General features: G+C 32.2%; 1 protein-coding gene and 1 long non-coding RNA gene across 2 annotated transcripts in view; both read right to left on the reverse strand.

Moving 5' to 3' along the window:
- Nucleotides 1–8,440, reverse strand: part of LOC117102911 (importin-11-like) — a 30,651-nt gene extending 22,211 nt beyond the window's left edge. The window contains exons 1-5 of the mRNA XM_033243360.1: nucleotides 8,312–8,440; nucleotides 6,238–6,296; nucleotides 5,567–5,615; nucleotides 4,361–4,428; nucleotides 2,551–2,778 (exon numbers count right to left, since the gene is read on the reverse strand). Coding sequence (XP_033099251.1) covers nucleotides 2,551–2,778; nucleotides 4,361–4,428; nucleotides 5,567–5,615; nucleotides 6,238–6,282 — 390 coding nt within the window. The 5' untranslated portion in view covers nucleotides 6,283–6,296; nucleotides 8,312–8,440. The remainder of the gene's footprint in view (nucleotides 1–2,550; nucleotides 2,779–4,360; nucleotides 4,429–5,566; nucleotides 5,616–6,237; nucleotides 6,297–8,311) is intronic.
- Nucleotides 8,441–13,003: 4,563 nt separating this feature from the next.
- Nucleotides 13,004–15,897, reverse strand: part of LOC117102902 — a 3,679-nt gene continuing 785 nt past the window's right edge. Inside the window, exons 2-3 of the long non-coding RNA XR_004444495.1 lie at nucleotides 13,763–13,915; nucleotides 13,004–13,129 (exon numbers count right to left, since the gene is read on the reverse strand). This is a non-coding gene — a long non-coding RNA (uncharacterized LOC117102902). The remainder of the gene's footprint in view (nucleotides 13,130–13,762; nucleotides 13,916–15,897) is intronic.

Consider the following 15,897-nt stretch of genomic DNA (forward strand, 5'->3'; position numbering starts at 1 on the left):
TCATACACTTACTGTACAACTTCACTATTGCACAATTTAGCTTTAGCTATGCCAGACTGCTGGGTATGCAAGATCAATTATCAAGACAATCGTCAACATGGCATCTTTTGCCATCTTAAATGTTATTCTTGTAATAAGTTACGCTACACTATGTACTGTATGAGTAAGTCTAAACATAACACTGATGAGAGATAGACAAATGCTATTTTTGTCGATTGCCTATTTTGCCATAAAATTAGATAACTTATTATTTGAACTTAATATTATATTTTATGAGAATTGGCTGATATTAAATATTTAATTACATACATGAGTGGTCTAATCACTTGCCAGAAGATAATTATAAAGTGAAAAGGAGAAAACTACAGAGGTCACTTTATAGAGTGCATATCTCCAACTTGTGAGTTGATTAATTTTATTGGATTACAACATCTTTTGGACATACAATTTCATAATAGACAAAAAGGCAAACACAGCAATCATCCTTATCTACTTAAAATCATTAGCAAAGATGAGAAATGAAAGAGAGTGTTGTTGTTTATATACAGGGATAGCCTGTAAAGTCATTTAAAAAACACTTATTTCAAATAGGGTCCTTCCTTAATACAGAATAAAACATTTTAAAATTCTAATAATTAATTATAATTCTGTGAATTAGATCGCTAGGTATGTACCTTTTAAATTTTAGGATGATCCATTCATTAGTTTTTCTACTAATAATTAATTGTAATTTTGTGACTTAGACCTCTAGGTAGTACCTTTTAAAGCTTTATGATGATCCATTCATTAGTTCTTCTGCAATCCTTATTATTCTAATTTGTCAGAGTTATGTCATTTGACATTGACACAAGCCTGCTATTCAGACTATACAAAATACACATCCCCTAGGCACAGGTAAAATAGAAGATTAATTGGCAGATATAAATTTTTGGTCTCATGCTAAGATTAGTTTACTTGGCACATGACAAGTTCTGATAAGATGAGGACAGAAGGTAACATAATTGTGAGGTCTCACCATGAAATGAGATGCATTGTTGGTGAAATCATTTTGAGATAATCACCAAAATAGTTCAAAGTCAAAATTTTACACAATTTTGATTTTAATGTTTTTGAATAACTTGATATTTATATTTAATGATTGTATACTTTTTAAGTGAATTTTCTTACTAAAACAGTGTTCTCTGCGCATATTCTGTAATTCTAGTCCTATTATTTGTACAGGTTAGTTTGTCTTGGAGGTCAATTTTCTCAAAATGTGGTTCTCTTACACATAATATTTAAATGCTCACATCTCTGGATCTACATATCCTAGTGGAGCCATTCAAAGACCAAATTAAAGCTTATAATGTGATCTACCTTAACCCTTTGAAGTTGCGGTCCATATACTATACAGACCAACTTTCTGTCGCAGGAAGCGCGCTCCGAATACAGTACGGAGTGACGTTTAACGCTGCTACCCTCTATTTAATGAGTCATTTAGGGGACTTCCCTATTGTTGCCGCAACTGGACGTGCAAAAGCATTCAAAATGGCCAAAAGAAAGCAGTCATTTAGCGTCAGTGACGCGCTTACGCTTATTTTAGCAGACGATGACAGTGGGGATGAAAATATCGATCTCGGTGAAGATATATATTATTCTGCAGTGAGTAATGACGATTCAGGTGATGATGACACCGCTACTAGTAGTGTATTAACTGACATAAGCCCTAGGTTTAGCTCTAAGCACGAGGAGGAAGTGCTTAGTTTATGGGTAAAAAAATACCCCTTTTAGGCCCCTGAATTGCAATTTTTGGGCACTTGACCTTTGACCTAGGTATAAAAAAAAACAACAATATTTACATTTGTTGAGACTCATGCGCATGTATTCCATCCAGCAAACAAAACATCATTTGCAAATTCCAAGGGTCATAATAATTACCCTTTTTCTAACACATTGAAAATACCCAAATGGAGCCCAATATTTACGTCGGACTTCGATATAAAAAATATTCATAATAAATATAAAATCATGAAATACTCAAACACAAATATTTTTTTCCTGTAGAAAACAACATATTCTACATAATATGTAACATTCATGAACATACGAATTTTTTTCTTGACGTTTACAAAGGGTTTTTGGGTAAAAAAATACCCTTTTTAGGTCCTTGAATTTCAATTTTTGGGCATTTGACCTTTGACATAGGTCAAAAGGTTAAAAAATATTGCTATTTTTCGGAAGCCTAAAACATATTACACAACAATCAAACCATCATTTATTAAAAGTTGCAGTCATAAAAATGTACTTTACGTTTTTCATAAACCTATTAACAACCCCTTAATGGGACTCAGTGACTTGGGAAAAGTCATTTGGGACTTCAAAGGGTTAATATAATATAAACTCAAATTTTGATATTCTAACCATGAGAATCATTTTGTGGTGAGGCCTCACAATTGTTGATCAACAATTTCAAAGCATTCATGAGCTTACTGCATTCTGTCTCTCTTTTTACACTCATTCTAACAATCAAAGTTCATTTCAGACCAGTGAAAAACAAATATTACTACTTGCCTTAGCAGCTTGTATTCGACTTGGTTCAGCTTTCTCCGCAATCAGCTTAACAACTTTGTATTCATCGCATGTGACTATAGCTTTCATAATGTTCATACATTCAATGATAAAACGCTCAAAGTGTAGATTGTCTGCTGCCTGTGTGAACAAGTATGTGCTTGTGAACTCTAGGGCACGCTGAATAAACTGGATGAAGCATACCGGATGATTTCCTTGTACAACGGACAGCTGTACACACAAGAAAAAAGTCATACGTTTAACTGTTTGCATGAAAATTCAATAAAAAAGACTGAAGGTATTCTTATTGTGGAGCACAACATAAATCCAGAATTATCATCTCGTTAAAGGATGGATTGCGATTCAGGCTCTCAACCTTGAGGTCAGGGTTCAACATTTACGCTGTGCATTTCATCCAAATTGTCTCTTCCAACCCAGTAAAAGTTAGGTACCGAGTTAGCAGGGGACGCATTTTAAATTTAATTTTTTCTTTTTGAACTGGATAATTACTGTGTATGTATGTGGCTGAATATGATGGTTGATATACAGTAGGCCATTTAAAACATGTCTGACTTACATGTGTTAAGGAGGTACATTGTTACATATTTATAGCTGTCAAGCAATTATACACACTGTTGTTTCATTTTACATTATCAGCAAAAAAATACATTAATATACCACTATATATCAATGATTATGCCAACATTGTAAAGTCTATAAATTATATTTCTAATAGTATATTTGAAACAATTTGTGAAGAAACCAAGGAAACTTTTTACTGACTAAAATATATTGTTATAAAGTTTTTTTAACAAAAATTTAAATATTTGGGCCTACAGTGTTAAACCTAAATTTGAAAATATTTCAAATAAAAGATTCAGTCTCATGTTTCATCAAAACTGACAATCAATCCATTATTGTACACTTGATATATTGAGTGATTTGCCTACTCTCAGTAATATGATATCAATCTTTCAGGATGTCAAATATGCCTTCTTGTCATGTGACACTTTCATTGTCAAATTGATCTACTGTAACACACAAATATCTTAAGTTGACCTAATTAAAAATATGCAAACATAAAATCTGGCAAAAATAAGACTAACTTTACAAATATCCCGATGCAGTATATTTTAATATTTCTAAGATAGGTGAATTTGGCCCGGTCATTGCAATAGGACCAATAATTATCTATTGAAACATTTGTGAGTGCTTGTGAAAATGGGTATGTTTGTCTTCTTGGGTAGCTTACTGTACACACATTTCCCAAGTTGGTGGAGATGGCATAAACCCATTGTAATTTGGGTGCAAGCAAGGTTTGGACATGAATTCCTACTTTCTACCACCACTTCTAAATAAACAGTTGTCAAGTCAAAGTATTAATTACCGTAAATCCTCGAATAAGCGGAGCACCAAACATGAATTTTTCGCTAAGCACCACTCTCGTATAAGCGCTGCAGTGCTTATTCAAGGATTTACGGTCCATATTTAACTTATTTTACTTACATACGTCTAGATACAGAATAGCAGAAAAAGCCCTTTACCTACTAATTCACTATTTTACCGAAAGGTCCACTGATTAATCTCAGATAAGAAAGTATAATACATTTTCTAAGTATTGAAATGCACGCCATCATGTAGGGATTCAATATTTCAACAATAATTATGTCATCATCAGGAATGATGACATAATTAATGTCGAAATATTGAATCACAACATGATGGCATGCATTTCAATACCTTCTACTTTTTCACTTCACTTTTTTACTTTTACTGAATTTATATAGTGTGTGTTAAAGTAAATGCAACTTACTACTTTCAGTAGTTGGATAATTTTCTTTTCTATTTTTTCTTTTAGTGAATAGTCCTCAATTTGCCGTCCTGAAATTTAAAAAAAAGTATGTGCAGTATGGCTTGAGACAATGAAGATACAGTAAACTTTTTGACAGTGCTTGTGATTCAAACAAAGTTTAAAGTTGTTTTTCACTTTGAAGCAATATCATCACATTTTTAGCTACTATTGATGTAAATTTAGATTATTAAAATCACTTCAGTTCATGCTCACATGAAAAGTGTAATTGAAAAAGCTAACTAGTCAATGGCAGCTATAATTTTTCGCACATAGTCACTTATATTAATATAATTATATACCACATTCACACAATAAAATGTTGTAGTGTCTTTACAATCTCAGGTTCAATTAAAAAATTTACACTGGTCCAAGTTGTCTGACCAAAAATATCTGATTAATTTGTGTTACTAGAAACTATAATTTGGAAGTGTGTGCATGCTAGGTCAAGCGTTCCTAGAGTTGATTCAATTCTGTAGCCATCATGCACGAAACACTGAAACTAATTAATTGTGACTATTTACACTACAAATACACACTCTTCATTTATGAGTTGGTCAAATTATATTCAACTTAATGATGTCATGAACATCATTAACATAATCTGTTGACATTGAAATTGAATAAATTAGTGTTGTCATCAAATATATTTTTTCTGGTAGTGTAAGAATAAGCAAGAATTGTTTGTTTCAGGAACCTGCCACTTGCCAATAATAAATCACAATAAAACATAATGCTATTTTTGGGCCACTTGTGCATCTGCCATCTTGGAAAATTGATTAATGAACAATTTGTTTATTTTCTTTATTTTTATCTGCCATATATCTTCTGATGTATTTTTTATTTATAATTACATAATTGTAAAGGTACTGTACAGTTCAATATGCTGTTTACATCACCACACTGATGGATTTTTGAGTTAGGATCTACTGTTAAAAGGCACCCTCAAACACAGAGTTTTTATAATCCTCAGTAAAATTTATTTTATTTTATTCTTCTACCTAGTAGAAAAACTTCATATGAAAACCAAATTTGATTTTCTACTTTTTTCTGCCCTCCTCTGAAGACCTTTAAAACATACAGTCCCCTAAACAGGGTAAAATATTGCCTACATAGTTTAAATAATTGAATATTTCAAAAGAATTAATTAAATTGCAATAAAATACTTACTTATCTGTAACATTTGCTCTAATCTCTCAAACACAACTTGAACAGTTGTCTGGCAAAAAAATAGTACGAATGTGATGGAAAATTATGTGGTTCTCCTTAATTAAACTAAATTATAATTAAAGTATTACATAGAAGCATACAAAGATGACAGAATCTATTGTGGGAAAATACATTGGAGCTATTTTTGTTGTATAAAATTGTTTAAAATTCTCAGTCAAGAGCTACGCTGTTGACTAATGGCTCAAGATAACTCTACGAGATACAAAAGATATGATATATTATTCATCCTCTGTCAGATATATTAGCAGGATATGCACCCTGAATTGGCACGTGTTCCAGAATCTTAAGCACCAAGCTACAGCTCCACTTTGCTCAATGGGTAATATAAAACAGAAAAAAAAAGCTAATTTAAGATTGTCATATACAGTACTGTAATACATAATGGAATGGGGAAGTACAGACCTACCCACTAGCAATTACTGTAATGTATGGAACATATAAAAATAAGATGTTACATCTGTTAACAGTTATATAAATGTTTAAAAAAATGGAGAAAATAAAACAAAGGCGATATCAATAAGGTATGATGTTGTGATCAAGTAGACGTTTATGTTTATATTTTTTATTTAGTAAGTGATTATAAAATAGAGATACGATGAATTAAAACATACCAAAGCATTAGGGTATTCAGTTACTTCAGTCATTCCATGCACCATTAGTTTCTTAGCAACTGGAGAAAAAAAAATTGTCAATTTAAAGATGTACTATTAGTCATGAGATTAAAAAAAATGAAAATGTTAATATCACATTTAAATTACTTAATTTGTATATTTAAAGTAAGTTAATAGTTTACAATTTTGGACAGTTAAATGAAAACTTTCCTGTATTCATAGGCCCTAGATCCTTAAATTTTCTGATAATCAAAATATTTAATAAAAAGTCTGTAAATTGAAGAAAACTACTTTCTGTTGGATCTGCTTCTCACTGGAAGCTACTGATTTATTTGACCCTTTTAAATGAGCTATTCCAAATTCTAGTTTTTGAGGTACTTTTCTGTATCTTTGAAAGGTACAGGTAGTACAGATCTTTGTTTGTGCATGTTAAGCATCGAATAAATTCAATCAATCAATTTTTAAAACAAAATATTAAAAGGAATTATCCATATTTGACAGAATATCATAACATTGTGCAGAAAAACACCGGATGGAAACTGCAGCATGTTTATATTCTAAATTGCATGAAGGATGAATCTTTGCCACCATAAAGGTTTTGAAAGCTGAACGTCAACAATAAGTAAAAACAATAAAGACATTCCTCAATTTAATCAGTTTATAAATTCTGTCTTTGGTACTGTACAACAAAAAAAATCTCAATTCAATTAAATCCTTAAATTATGAATTTTATATTTTTTATAGTATATATTTTGTATTTAAGAGATTATTCATTGGTGTGTTAAATTTGTCTACAATATATGTTACACTCACACAATTTCTATTTGGAGTAAAATTAAATATATAAGTGTAAACTGCCATTAACTATAAAATAATTGTTTTTTTTAAATGGTACATGAATTATTCTGCTAACTTCTGTAGCTGCAATATTATACATTCTGTAGTTCTTCAGGAATAAGCCCACACTCTGGTCTTATATCCAGGGAATTCCCTTTTCAATCTAAAGGCTAAAGGCATAATGTATAAAAATATGTAATATAAAAGTATTGACTTGCATATGAAGAAATAATCATTGCATAAAATAATGTAACATGTGTTTTGTATTGTTTATGTAAAATTTTAATGATATATATTTTTATATTATTCCAGTAATTACTGGATGGGAGTGGTTCTCTGGCATAATGTTATAGTAATTAAGTTTACAGTACTTTGTATTGAGACTAGGCCCTCCTATCCAGCTGTGTATTTGATTGGCAAATAAAGAATAAGAATAAGAACATTAGGCAAAACATATTGGTCAATATAAATTCTGAAAATGGCAGAATTTTAACCACCAAGGGAAGATGAACAAGTATAGGTGATAGAATGCGAGATATATTGGAAAAAGTAATGACAAGGTATTTTTGTTAAAATGTAAGACATATTGCAGCTCACATCAGCATGACATACAATACAAGATCAATTATCATTTACAAGGACAAATAGCCTGAAATTGGCATTTCATAGGTAATTTAAAAACTTGGAACGATCATCAGACCTCTTCTGTCTGCTTTAAGTATGCTAATTGTCCCATTTACTTGGGAAGAAAAGAAAAAGCAATCACTGATAAGATTTTTAAAAAAAACATGTTCAGCTGCCGAGCAGCACCATTTCCAATTCATGATGTGTTTACTCAGTCCATTGTAATTATTTCCAACAATTTGAAATTTTGATTTATATCCTGTCAATCATGCCAAACATTTTAACATGAAGACTCAATAATTATACAAAAAGTAAATTACCTTATTTTACCAACTCAAAACCTTACTAAAATCAAACAATTAGGTGGTGAGCTGATATTAGCAATATTTCTAATAATATCATTTGACATAACTATGATTAATCATTACATAAGAAATATATTGCATCCTGTAATTCAAGACCTTGTTTGGGGGACCTAAGAAATTTGAGGTGGTCTTTGGTTTGGGTTGATTGAAGGTTGTTAGTTGGTATATCAAAAAAGAGTTGAATTAGAGTCTTAAAATTAGAGAAGTCTGGAATTGATGGGTGAAATGGACCAAAGATTTCAACTTACTTTTCAGTGACAACTGACTTGGCTCTAAGTAGTTTGTAAGGGCTGATTCAATATTTGTTGCTGCTTTGTCAAGAAACTTCTCTGTGTGGCTGTTCCAAAGCTCAGCTATGAAGTTGAAGAATGTTCTTGTAAACTATTAAAAAAGTACATACACTTAATGAATAAAAATCAAATTTACTAATTTACTATGTACTGTAAACAATGCTACACCATACTTAATATTATTAAATAAATCAATATATTACATTTTAAAAAGAAAAAATTGAACAGCACACTTCAGGGGCGGATCCAGAGATGTCCGAAATGGGGGTGATGATCGAAAGAAAACATTACAGTATATGTGGTCGGGGGAACGTCCCCACAAATTTTTGTTTTCTAGACGCCTTGAAATGACCAATAATTTATTTTTCTTTTTTCCCCCTTTTTCCTTTACTTTCAAAAAGGGAGGGGGGAGCAGGGCCTGCTCTGCTCCCCTTAAATCCACCCCTGTACTTTATAGAGGTGTGTCTGTCATGAGTTTCAAAAATTGAACATTAAATTTCATTCAATATATTTGATTTGCTTAATTTGTATACTGTAATTTGTACTGTAATTAAAAATCTGAAAAAATTCTCCCTCAATTAAAACAGAAGTTTAATTATTACTTTTGTTGTATATTTATTTGCTATGCAAGACTTTTTTATTACTTGTTTCGCAAACTTATATTTTAAAGATCGTCAAACGTGAGCAAAAAAAAAAAAAAAAAAAAAATTTTGTTTTCTTGTTTAGCAAATGGTTTTGCCAAAATAACAATAAAATTTTATTGCTGAATGTAAACAGCGTAGTAATGGGATGGTTAAATTCTTTAAATTTATATAAATAGGAAGAAATATACATATCTTGGAATAAAAATGAAGAAAAACAGTTATTATTTTCTGAAATTTCCAGTTTTTCGTGGCAGCGGGTGCGCTAATTGGCCAAAAATATTTTATTTCATTAAATTATTAATACTGGAGGGCAGCGGGTTTGCGACACAAGGTATGCCTCTTTTTGATTACTGTAACTGTGTTTGGTCCAACTGTAATATTAAACTTTCAAATTCACTTCAAATACTTTTAAACAGATTAGGAAGAATTTTACTTTCTGCAGACATAAAAAACCCAGTTGTAAATATTTTAAGTTCGTTAGAGTGGAGCACACTCAGTGATAAATGGGACGAACAATTGCTCATAATGATTTTCAAATGTTTAAATGATCACGCTCCATCATATTTATCGAAAAATTTTGTCTTAATTATACAGTAGTTTGCGTACGCATTGTACTCGGAGTCGAAGTAAAAGTACACTAATTGAATACACCTGGAATAATATGCAAGGTAAAAGAACTTTTGTACACCGATCTACTAAATTATGGAATAAACTCCCGAATCATACTAAAACCAACTTTAAATCTATGACACTTTCAAATTTTAAGCATTCTATTTCAAATCCTCAATAATACCATCTTAATTTAACCTGATTTTCCCTTACCTTGCTTATCCATATTTATTATTTAAATTTTTTATTTTTCTTAAGTTTCTTTCAATGTTCCTTTTAAATCTATCTTAATTTGTAGTTAAGTTATCCATCTTTTTTGGTTACCTTGTGTATATATCTGCTTTAAAAAATTTGTAGTTAAGAACTAAACCACTTTGGAAAGCAGTACTATGTATTGAAAGTGTATATTCAGTATAAAGAAAGAATAAATAAATATAATAAAGTCTCGCCTGAAGACCAAATTTTTGTATTAAAATATATACAAATCAGCGAAAACTATTATTTTTAATCTGTTTTTAGTTGAATGCCATTAGCTGATTTGATCCTTTTTAATAATGAACAAAAAAAATGTGGAAGTTAAAAAGCATACAGAGGACACGTTTAGGCCGTGGCTCAGTATCCTGTCACATAGTCCTAAAATAATGCGAAGTACAGTGGCGTAACGTCTATGCGCTCTCATGCAGCGGTCTGCAGAGCCCCGACCCCTGGGGACCCAAAGGGGCCCCACACATATGGGTCCTTAATCTATCACCCTCACAAATAGGGTTTTGTTGATACATAACAGCAAAATGCGTCTCTGACATCAACTGTAGGACATATATCATACTACTGTATCCAGTGTGGCGGATTAAAGGGTGCCCTGCCGACCAAGGGGGCCACCACATTTTTTTTAATGGCGATAAATAGAAAATTATATTCACAACTTTAAGTCTGTTAGTGCCACAATCATAAATTTTAGTACCTCGGCCCCAACCATGGTGGGGCTAAGATGGTGTCCTCTGAAAGTTCCTCCCTGGTCTCCCTCTATTTCAAATTCCTAGATCCAACAATTATATTATTTATTCGTTGATAAAAATATTTAGAATAACAATGACAAACATGTCCTGAAACCTGAGACCTGAAAAGGGCCCAGCGGTAGCTCCAGAAAATTGCTGACAAAGGGTCCGACAGTATAGGTCCGACCTATTAGGGGCCAACTAGGGCATCGGCCCTGGTCCTGGAAAAAATCCATGGTAGGGTTCACTTGGAGAGTTCTTAGAGCTTAGTATGGTCCAAATTGTGCTTTTAGACCACAACGAGATTAGCAATCAAAATAAAAAAAGTGAGTGAATTATCTTTATTTTTTGCCAGATGCCCTACAAATTAGTCTAAAGTTGTTGTCTGATGCAAGACATTGCCATTCTAGGAATCTATGGGTTATTTGTATTCCATCTGATGAGTATTTTAAAAAAAAAAAAATTTAAAAAAAATTTTTCCACCCACCCCTATTTATCATTTTTTAAAAAAGAAGGGCAAACAAACAAAATTTATTTTTTTAGGTCTTAGTAGGCTTAGTAATGGCACTGCTTCTTCTCTATTGTGATTAATTTTACTATCTTATTTGTAAAACAAAACTAGTAGTGACATCATTTTTAGCATTGTGTTGGATGATTCCCATTAACGAATGATTTCTGATGTCTTTTTTATATTGTCTGATTAAAAGCCTTTCCCATACTATTTTTTGGTAATAATACATTTTTGTAATAATTAATTAATGTATAGACTACATAAATTAATTGTAACCAGTTGAAATATTAATTGTAACTAGACTTATTTATTTGGTGAATTATTATTTTATATTGCATGATGAATTTTGTATATGTTTTTAGACTTAGTATTGTAGATCGTAGGATGAATTTCTGTTATTATTATGAGGTGTTATTCTATTGCACTGTTTATGATGCATTGCTAGCATAGAGAGCTTCATAAATGTCACTTGCAGTATTATTATTATTGTTATTGTATGCATCTGCAGCTTTAAACTAATTTAATTTGTATCTTACACTCATACTGTTCTGTAACATGCTTGCTTGTTCTGATTTATTATTGCACAGTATGTAACTATAGGCCTACTATACTGTATGCTCTATTTAAAATATTAGAGCTATATATAATTTTTGAAAACTCAAATTCACATTTAAACCTTAGATTTTTATTTCGTTTCAGTCAGTGCTAAGCTGTGATAGGCTGTGATGCAATGTTTGCAGATATTACAGTAGGACACACCGACTAACTAGAATTTCCTAAGCGTTGTGATTATCACACCATCACAAGGGAGTGCTAACTTTACAGTCAAGTAGTCAAGTAAATTTATTCCATAATATGAATATGGCTGCAAACACATTTATTATGCCATACCCAGTTCATTCGTCAATTTTTTCCAACAAAATGTTACACATTACAAAGTGCTGTAAACAACAGATCCCTGGACCGAACCTTGATTTAACTATAGGTGTGGTCTAAAATTACTTACCATGAAATGCTTTTACAGGCCTATGACAATTCATTTTCTTTTTTTTTTTTTATTTAGAAAAATCTGGAGAATCATAATTAGATTCAGAGATAGATCCAGAAAGTTTACACATGTAGAGAGGCAATGTGCCCCCCGCCCCCACCTCCCACCCCGGATTGACCATCATGGAGTCCAGTTCTTCTATTTAATTTCATTGCAATCACTAGGATAATGCACAATAGTCATACATTCTTCTCAGCTCTATCACCAGAGCCTGCTGAATAACATTTTAAAGGCATAAATATTATAAATTATCATTTGATCATAATTAAAAGTATTATCCAGAGTAGCTGGGTTCAGTCGGCTAAACTTGTGGTAGCTACAACCATAATGGAGATTGTTATTTAATCTCGGTCCACAGTTTAGTTTCATGGGTTACTCTCCTTTTGTTTCAGCAGAAAGTCTAAAATGCAAGTTTCAACAGCCAACCGGTTTTTGGATGAGATGTCAAAGCCATTAATTCTGTGTGTAAGTTAAAAAATGCAGTGTTTGGAAGAGAGTAGCGGTTGTGTCTCCTGATGTACAGTACTACCAAATTCATCACCAGAGAGATCATAAAAAAGTCTTTGAACTTTCATGGTTTATCCTTGGTGCATTTCTCACTAAATACATCAAAATTAAAAAACTGTTAAATGTTTATACAAATGAAACTTGGTATTTTTGTTGCTCCCCTAGAAAAATTCAGGAGCGCTATTGATTGCTCTCCTCGCATAATTTCGAGGAGCGCGGAGGAGCGCCGGCGCGATCGCGCGCCTTTTAAATCAAGGTCTGATTTTTGACAACCAGCGAAAGGAAGTGAAAAATTTAAATACTACTGCAATCTGTTTTTTTTTCATAATTTACAGACAGTATATCTTTAAAGAATCCTTACTTTGGGGCAGTTTTCCTCCAGTATCTGTCTATACCATTCTTGAAGTATAAAACAGCTAACCATCTCACATTAACATCAACACTGTACGTACTGAAAATTGACTGCAAATAAACAAATTAAAAACAAACAAAGAATTACATATATGCTATCACTTTATACAAAATCAGGAGTTATTAAAACAAAATTACAAGAACATTTGCAGGGTATCTTCAGTGGTGTATCCAGAGGGGGTGCTCGGGGTGCCTCAGCACCCCCTTTAGAGGTTGAAAAAAATATTAAAAATGCCTATTTTTAAATGTTAAAAATTAACCGACATAAATTTTAAGTATAGAAGTCCCCAATTCTTAAAATTTTTTCACATCAGCCTCAACCATGATGGGGCTCAGGTGGATATATAGTAATTTTTGTAGATTTTATGTATTAAAGTGCCATTTTTTGACATCTAAAAGCTCACCTGAGCCCCAACCCTGGTGAAACTCAGGACGGACATATGGTAGTTTTTTTAACTGTCTTACCTCAGCCTCAACCATTGTGGGCTGAGGTGGATGACAGTTTTCATAAATTTTAAGTATGCAAGTGCAGTTTTCGCGCATCTAATAAAGTCTCAAATTTACTCACAGGCACTTTTGAAATTTTCCCACCTGAGCTCCAACCATGGTGGGGCTCAGATTGATATAGTAGTAATTGTGATTGTAAGTGTTTAAGTGCCATTTTCTGTCAAAAAAAATAGGTACCTGCAGGATTGGATAAAATCCTGGTTGTGTTTCCCAGCTTTTAAGCTTCTGTTCTGCTGGCTTCAAAAGAGAAACATTTTGGCTTGATGCTTCAATCAGAGTCTCTAATACAACATTTTTAGCAGACTCAAGATCCATTGTTCTATTTAAATTCTGAAAGAAAAAATGAAATATCAAAATTAATAACAGAGGATACGGTAGTGTGAAAGAAAACCACAGTTGTTTTCTATCAGCCAATGGAATGAAGCAATTAACAGTTCCTGTTAGAGTTTTAGAGTGAGCAAATCGTTTAGTTAGTTTAAATCCCTCATTATTGTTGGACACATGCAAAACGATGATTCTTGGTATACCGTAAAACCTTGAATTGAAGCCCTAGGCTTCTTTTTTTTTTGCTAACTTTGGGTGGGCTTCTTTTCAAGGCTACTTTTTCAAAGTAAAGAGGGGGCTTCTTTTCAAAATGAATGCAGTACATTTTGTGAATTTATACTATAAAGCAATAAATAAGGCAAATGTAACATCAACCTGTGTCATGGAGTGTATTTAACTGGCATTAACTCGCCTAAACTAATGTATAAACCAAGCTTGATTTTAATTTATTTTGTTTTTTGAAATTCATGTACAGCATATGTACTGTACTATCTTGAAAAGAAGCCCATGGGCTTCTTTTTGAGGTGGACTTCTTTTTTACAGTACTGTAGGCTAATTTTGCAAACTAAAAATGGGGGCTTCAATTTGAGGTTTTAAGATATTTTCTGATGCCCAAAGTCATCTTGGTTGTGAAGTTAAAATATTTACAGTTCTTGTATTGGGAAGCTGCCCAATCACCAAAATATATCACTTTGGAAATAGAAGGGAGCACAGTCTTGAGATGACTCAATATTCTTTAGATGAAGACATGAACAGTGTGATTGCCATGCCAGAGACAGTTTTATGTAACACATGAGTTACATATCAAAACTTTTTCATCCGGAGCCTGTCTTAAACCAAAGTTATATTACAAGCAAAGATAATGTTTGCTGTACTGTACATGTTCAAAAAGTAGTTAATAGGTCTACAGTATTTACTGGATATTGATACTGTAGTTGGTAGGCCTATTACTGTATATTAGTAGCAGTCAGCAAGGATTAACGTGCAGTAGACATTCAAAGTAAACTGGACTGGGGATTGGAGAATATGGGGGTTGGGGGGGTTGAAACTAATAGTTGCCGACACAGAAGAAACACCATTTCACATGGGAGTTTATAATGAAGGGAATAAGTTGAGATAACATTTTTTTCTACCTACCAAAAGATAACTTCCAGTTGTGTAAGTTTCATTTCCATTGCTAACTATCTAGTTATTTGACCCCTCAAATTTAGGTTACAGGAGTAAATTTTTGAGCTGCGGCCATTTTTGGATTGTCCTAAATTAAAATCTGTGATTTGATGTTTGATTGGAATAATCTTTCATTTGGCTATAGTCTGCTGTATATCCGATCTCAAATAACTATTTCCCATTAAAATATTTAGTAGTCTCGGTCATACAAGGTGAAAATCTTAAAATAATTAATTTTGCCCAAATAAAACTGATTTTGAGATGCTCATAACTTTTTAATGGCCAGGTCTACAGTATTCAGAGCTTGATTGCAGAATCAGAGGTTATGGGCAAAACTGAACCAGAATAGCTATTTTTAGCTTTCTAGTATGTCCAGAAATAAAAATATTGCCTTTCATAAACCCTCACAAGATATGGCTGATCTTTGTCCGAAAAAGGGGCGTGTCTTCAAAATTTAAAAGTGCAGTAACTTAAGAATGCTTGGGACTTTTCTAATTTATAATGTTTGGGATTTTTCATAATATCCCTCTAGGCCTAGGTATATTTGGTTAAAATTTTAGCAAATTCCATGATGGTCACCATGGAGCCATGTTTGAGTTGACATGGAATGACTCAAACTATATATTTTTAATTGTTTATCGACTCATTAATACTTGTATATAACAATGTCATATCTGAATTTCATTCATTTACTTTACAGTAGCTTCCACATTCATTTACTGTACAGTAGCTTCCATATTCATTTTAAAAACAAAAGATAACAAGTATCCAAAGATCTTGTGTATTTTGTAAATAATCCTAAATTTTTTGCCATATATATA

The sequence above is a fragment of the Anneissia japonica genome, unplaced genomic scaffold (assembly GCF_011630105.1).
Source record: "Anneissia japonica isolate Jap-2015-1 unplaced genomic scaffold, ASM1163010v1 scaffold285010_len649756_cov215, whole genome shotgun sequence".
Taxonomy (NCBI): domain Eukaryota; kingdom Metazoa; phylum Echinodermata; class Crinoidea; order Comatulida; family Comatulidae; genus Anneissia; species Anneissia japonica.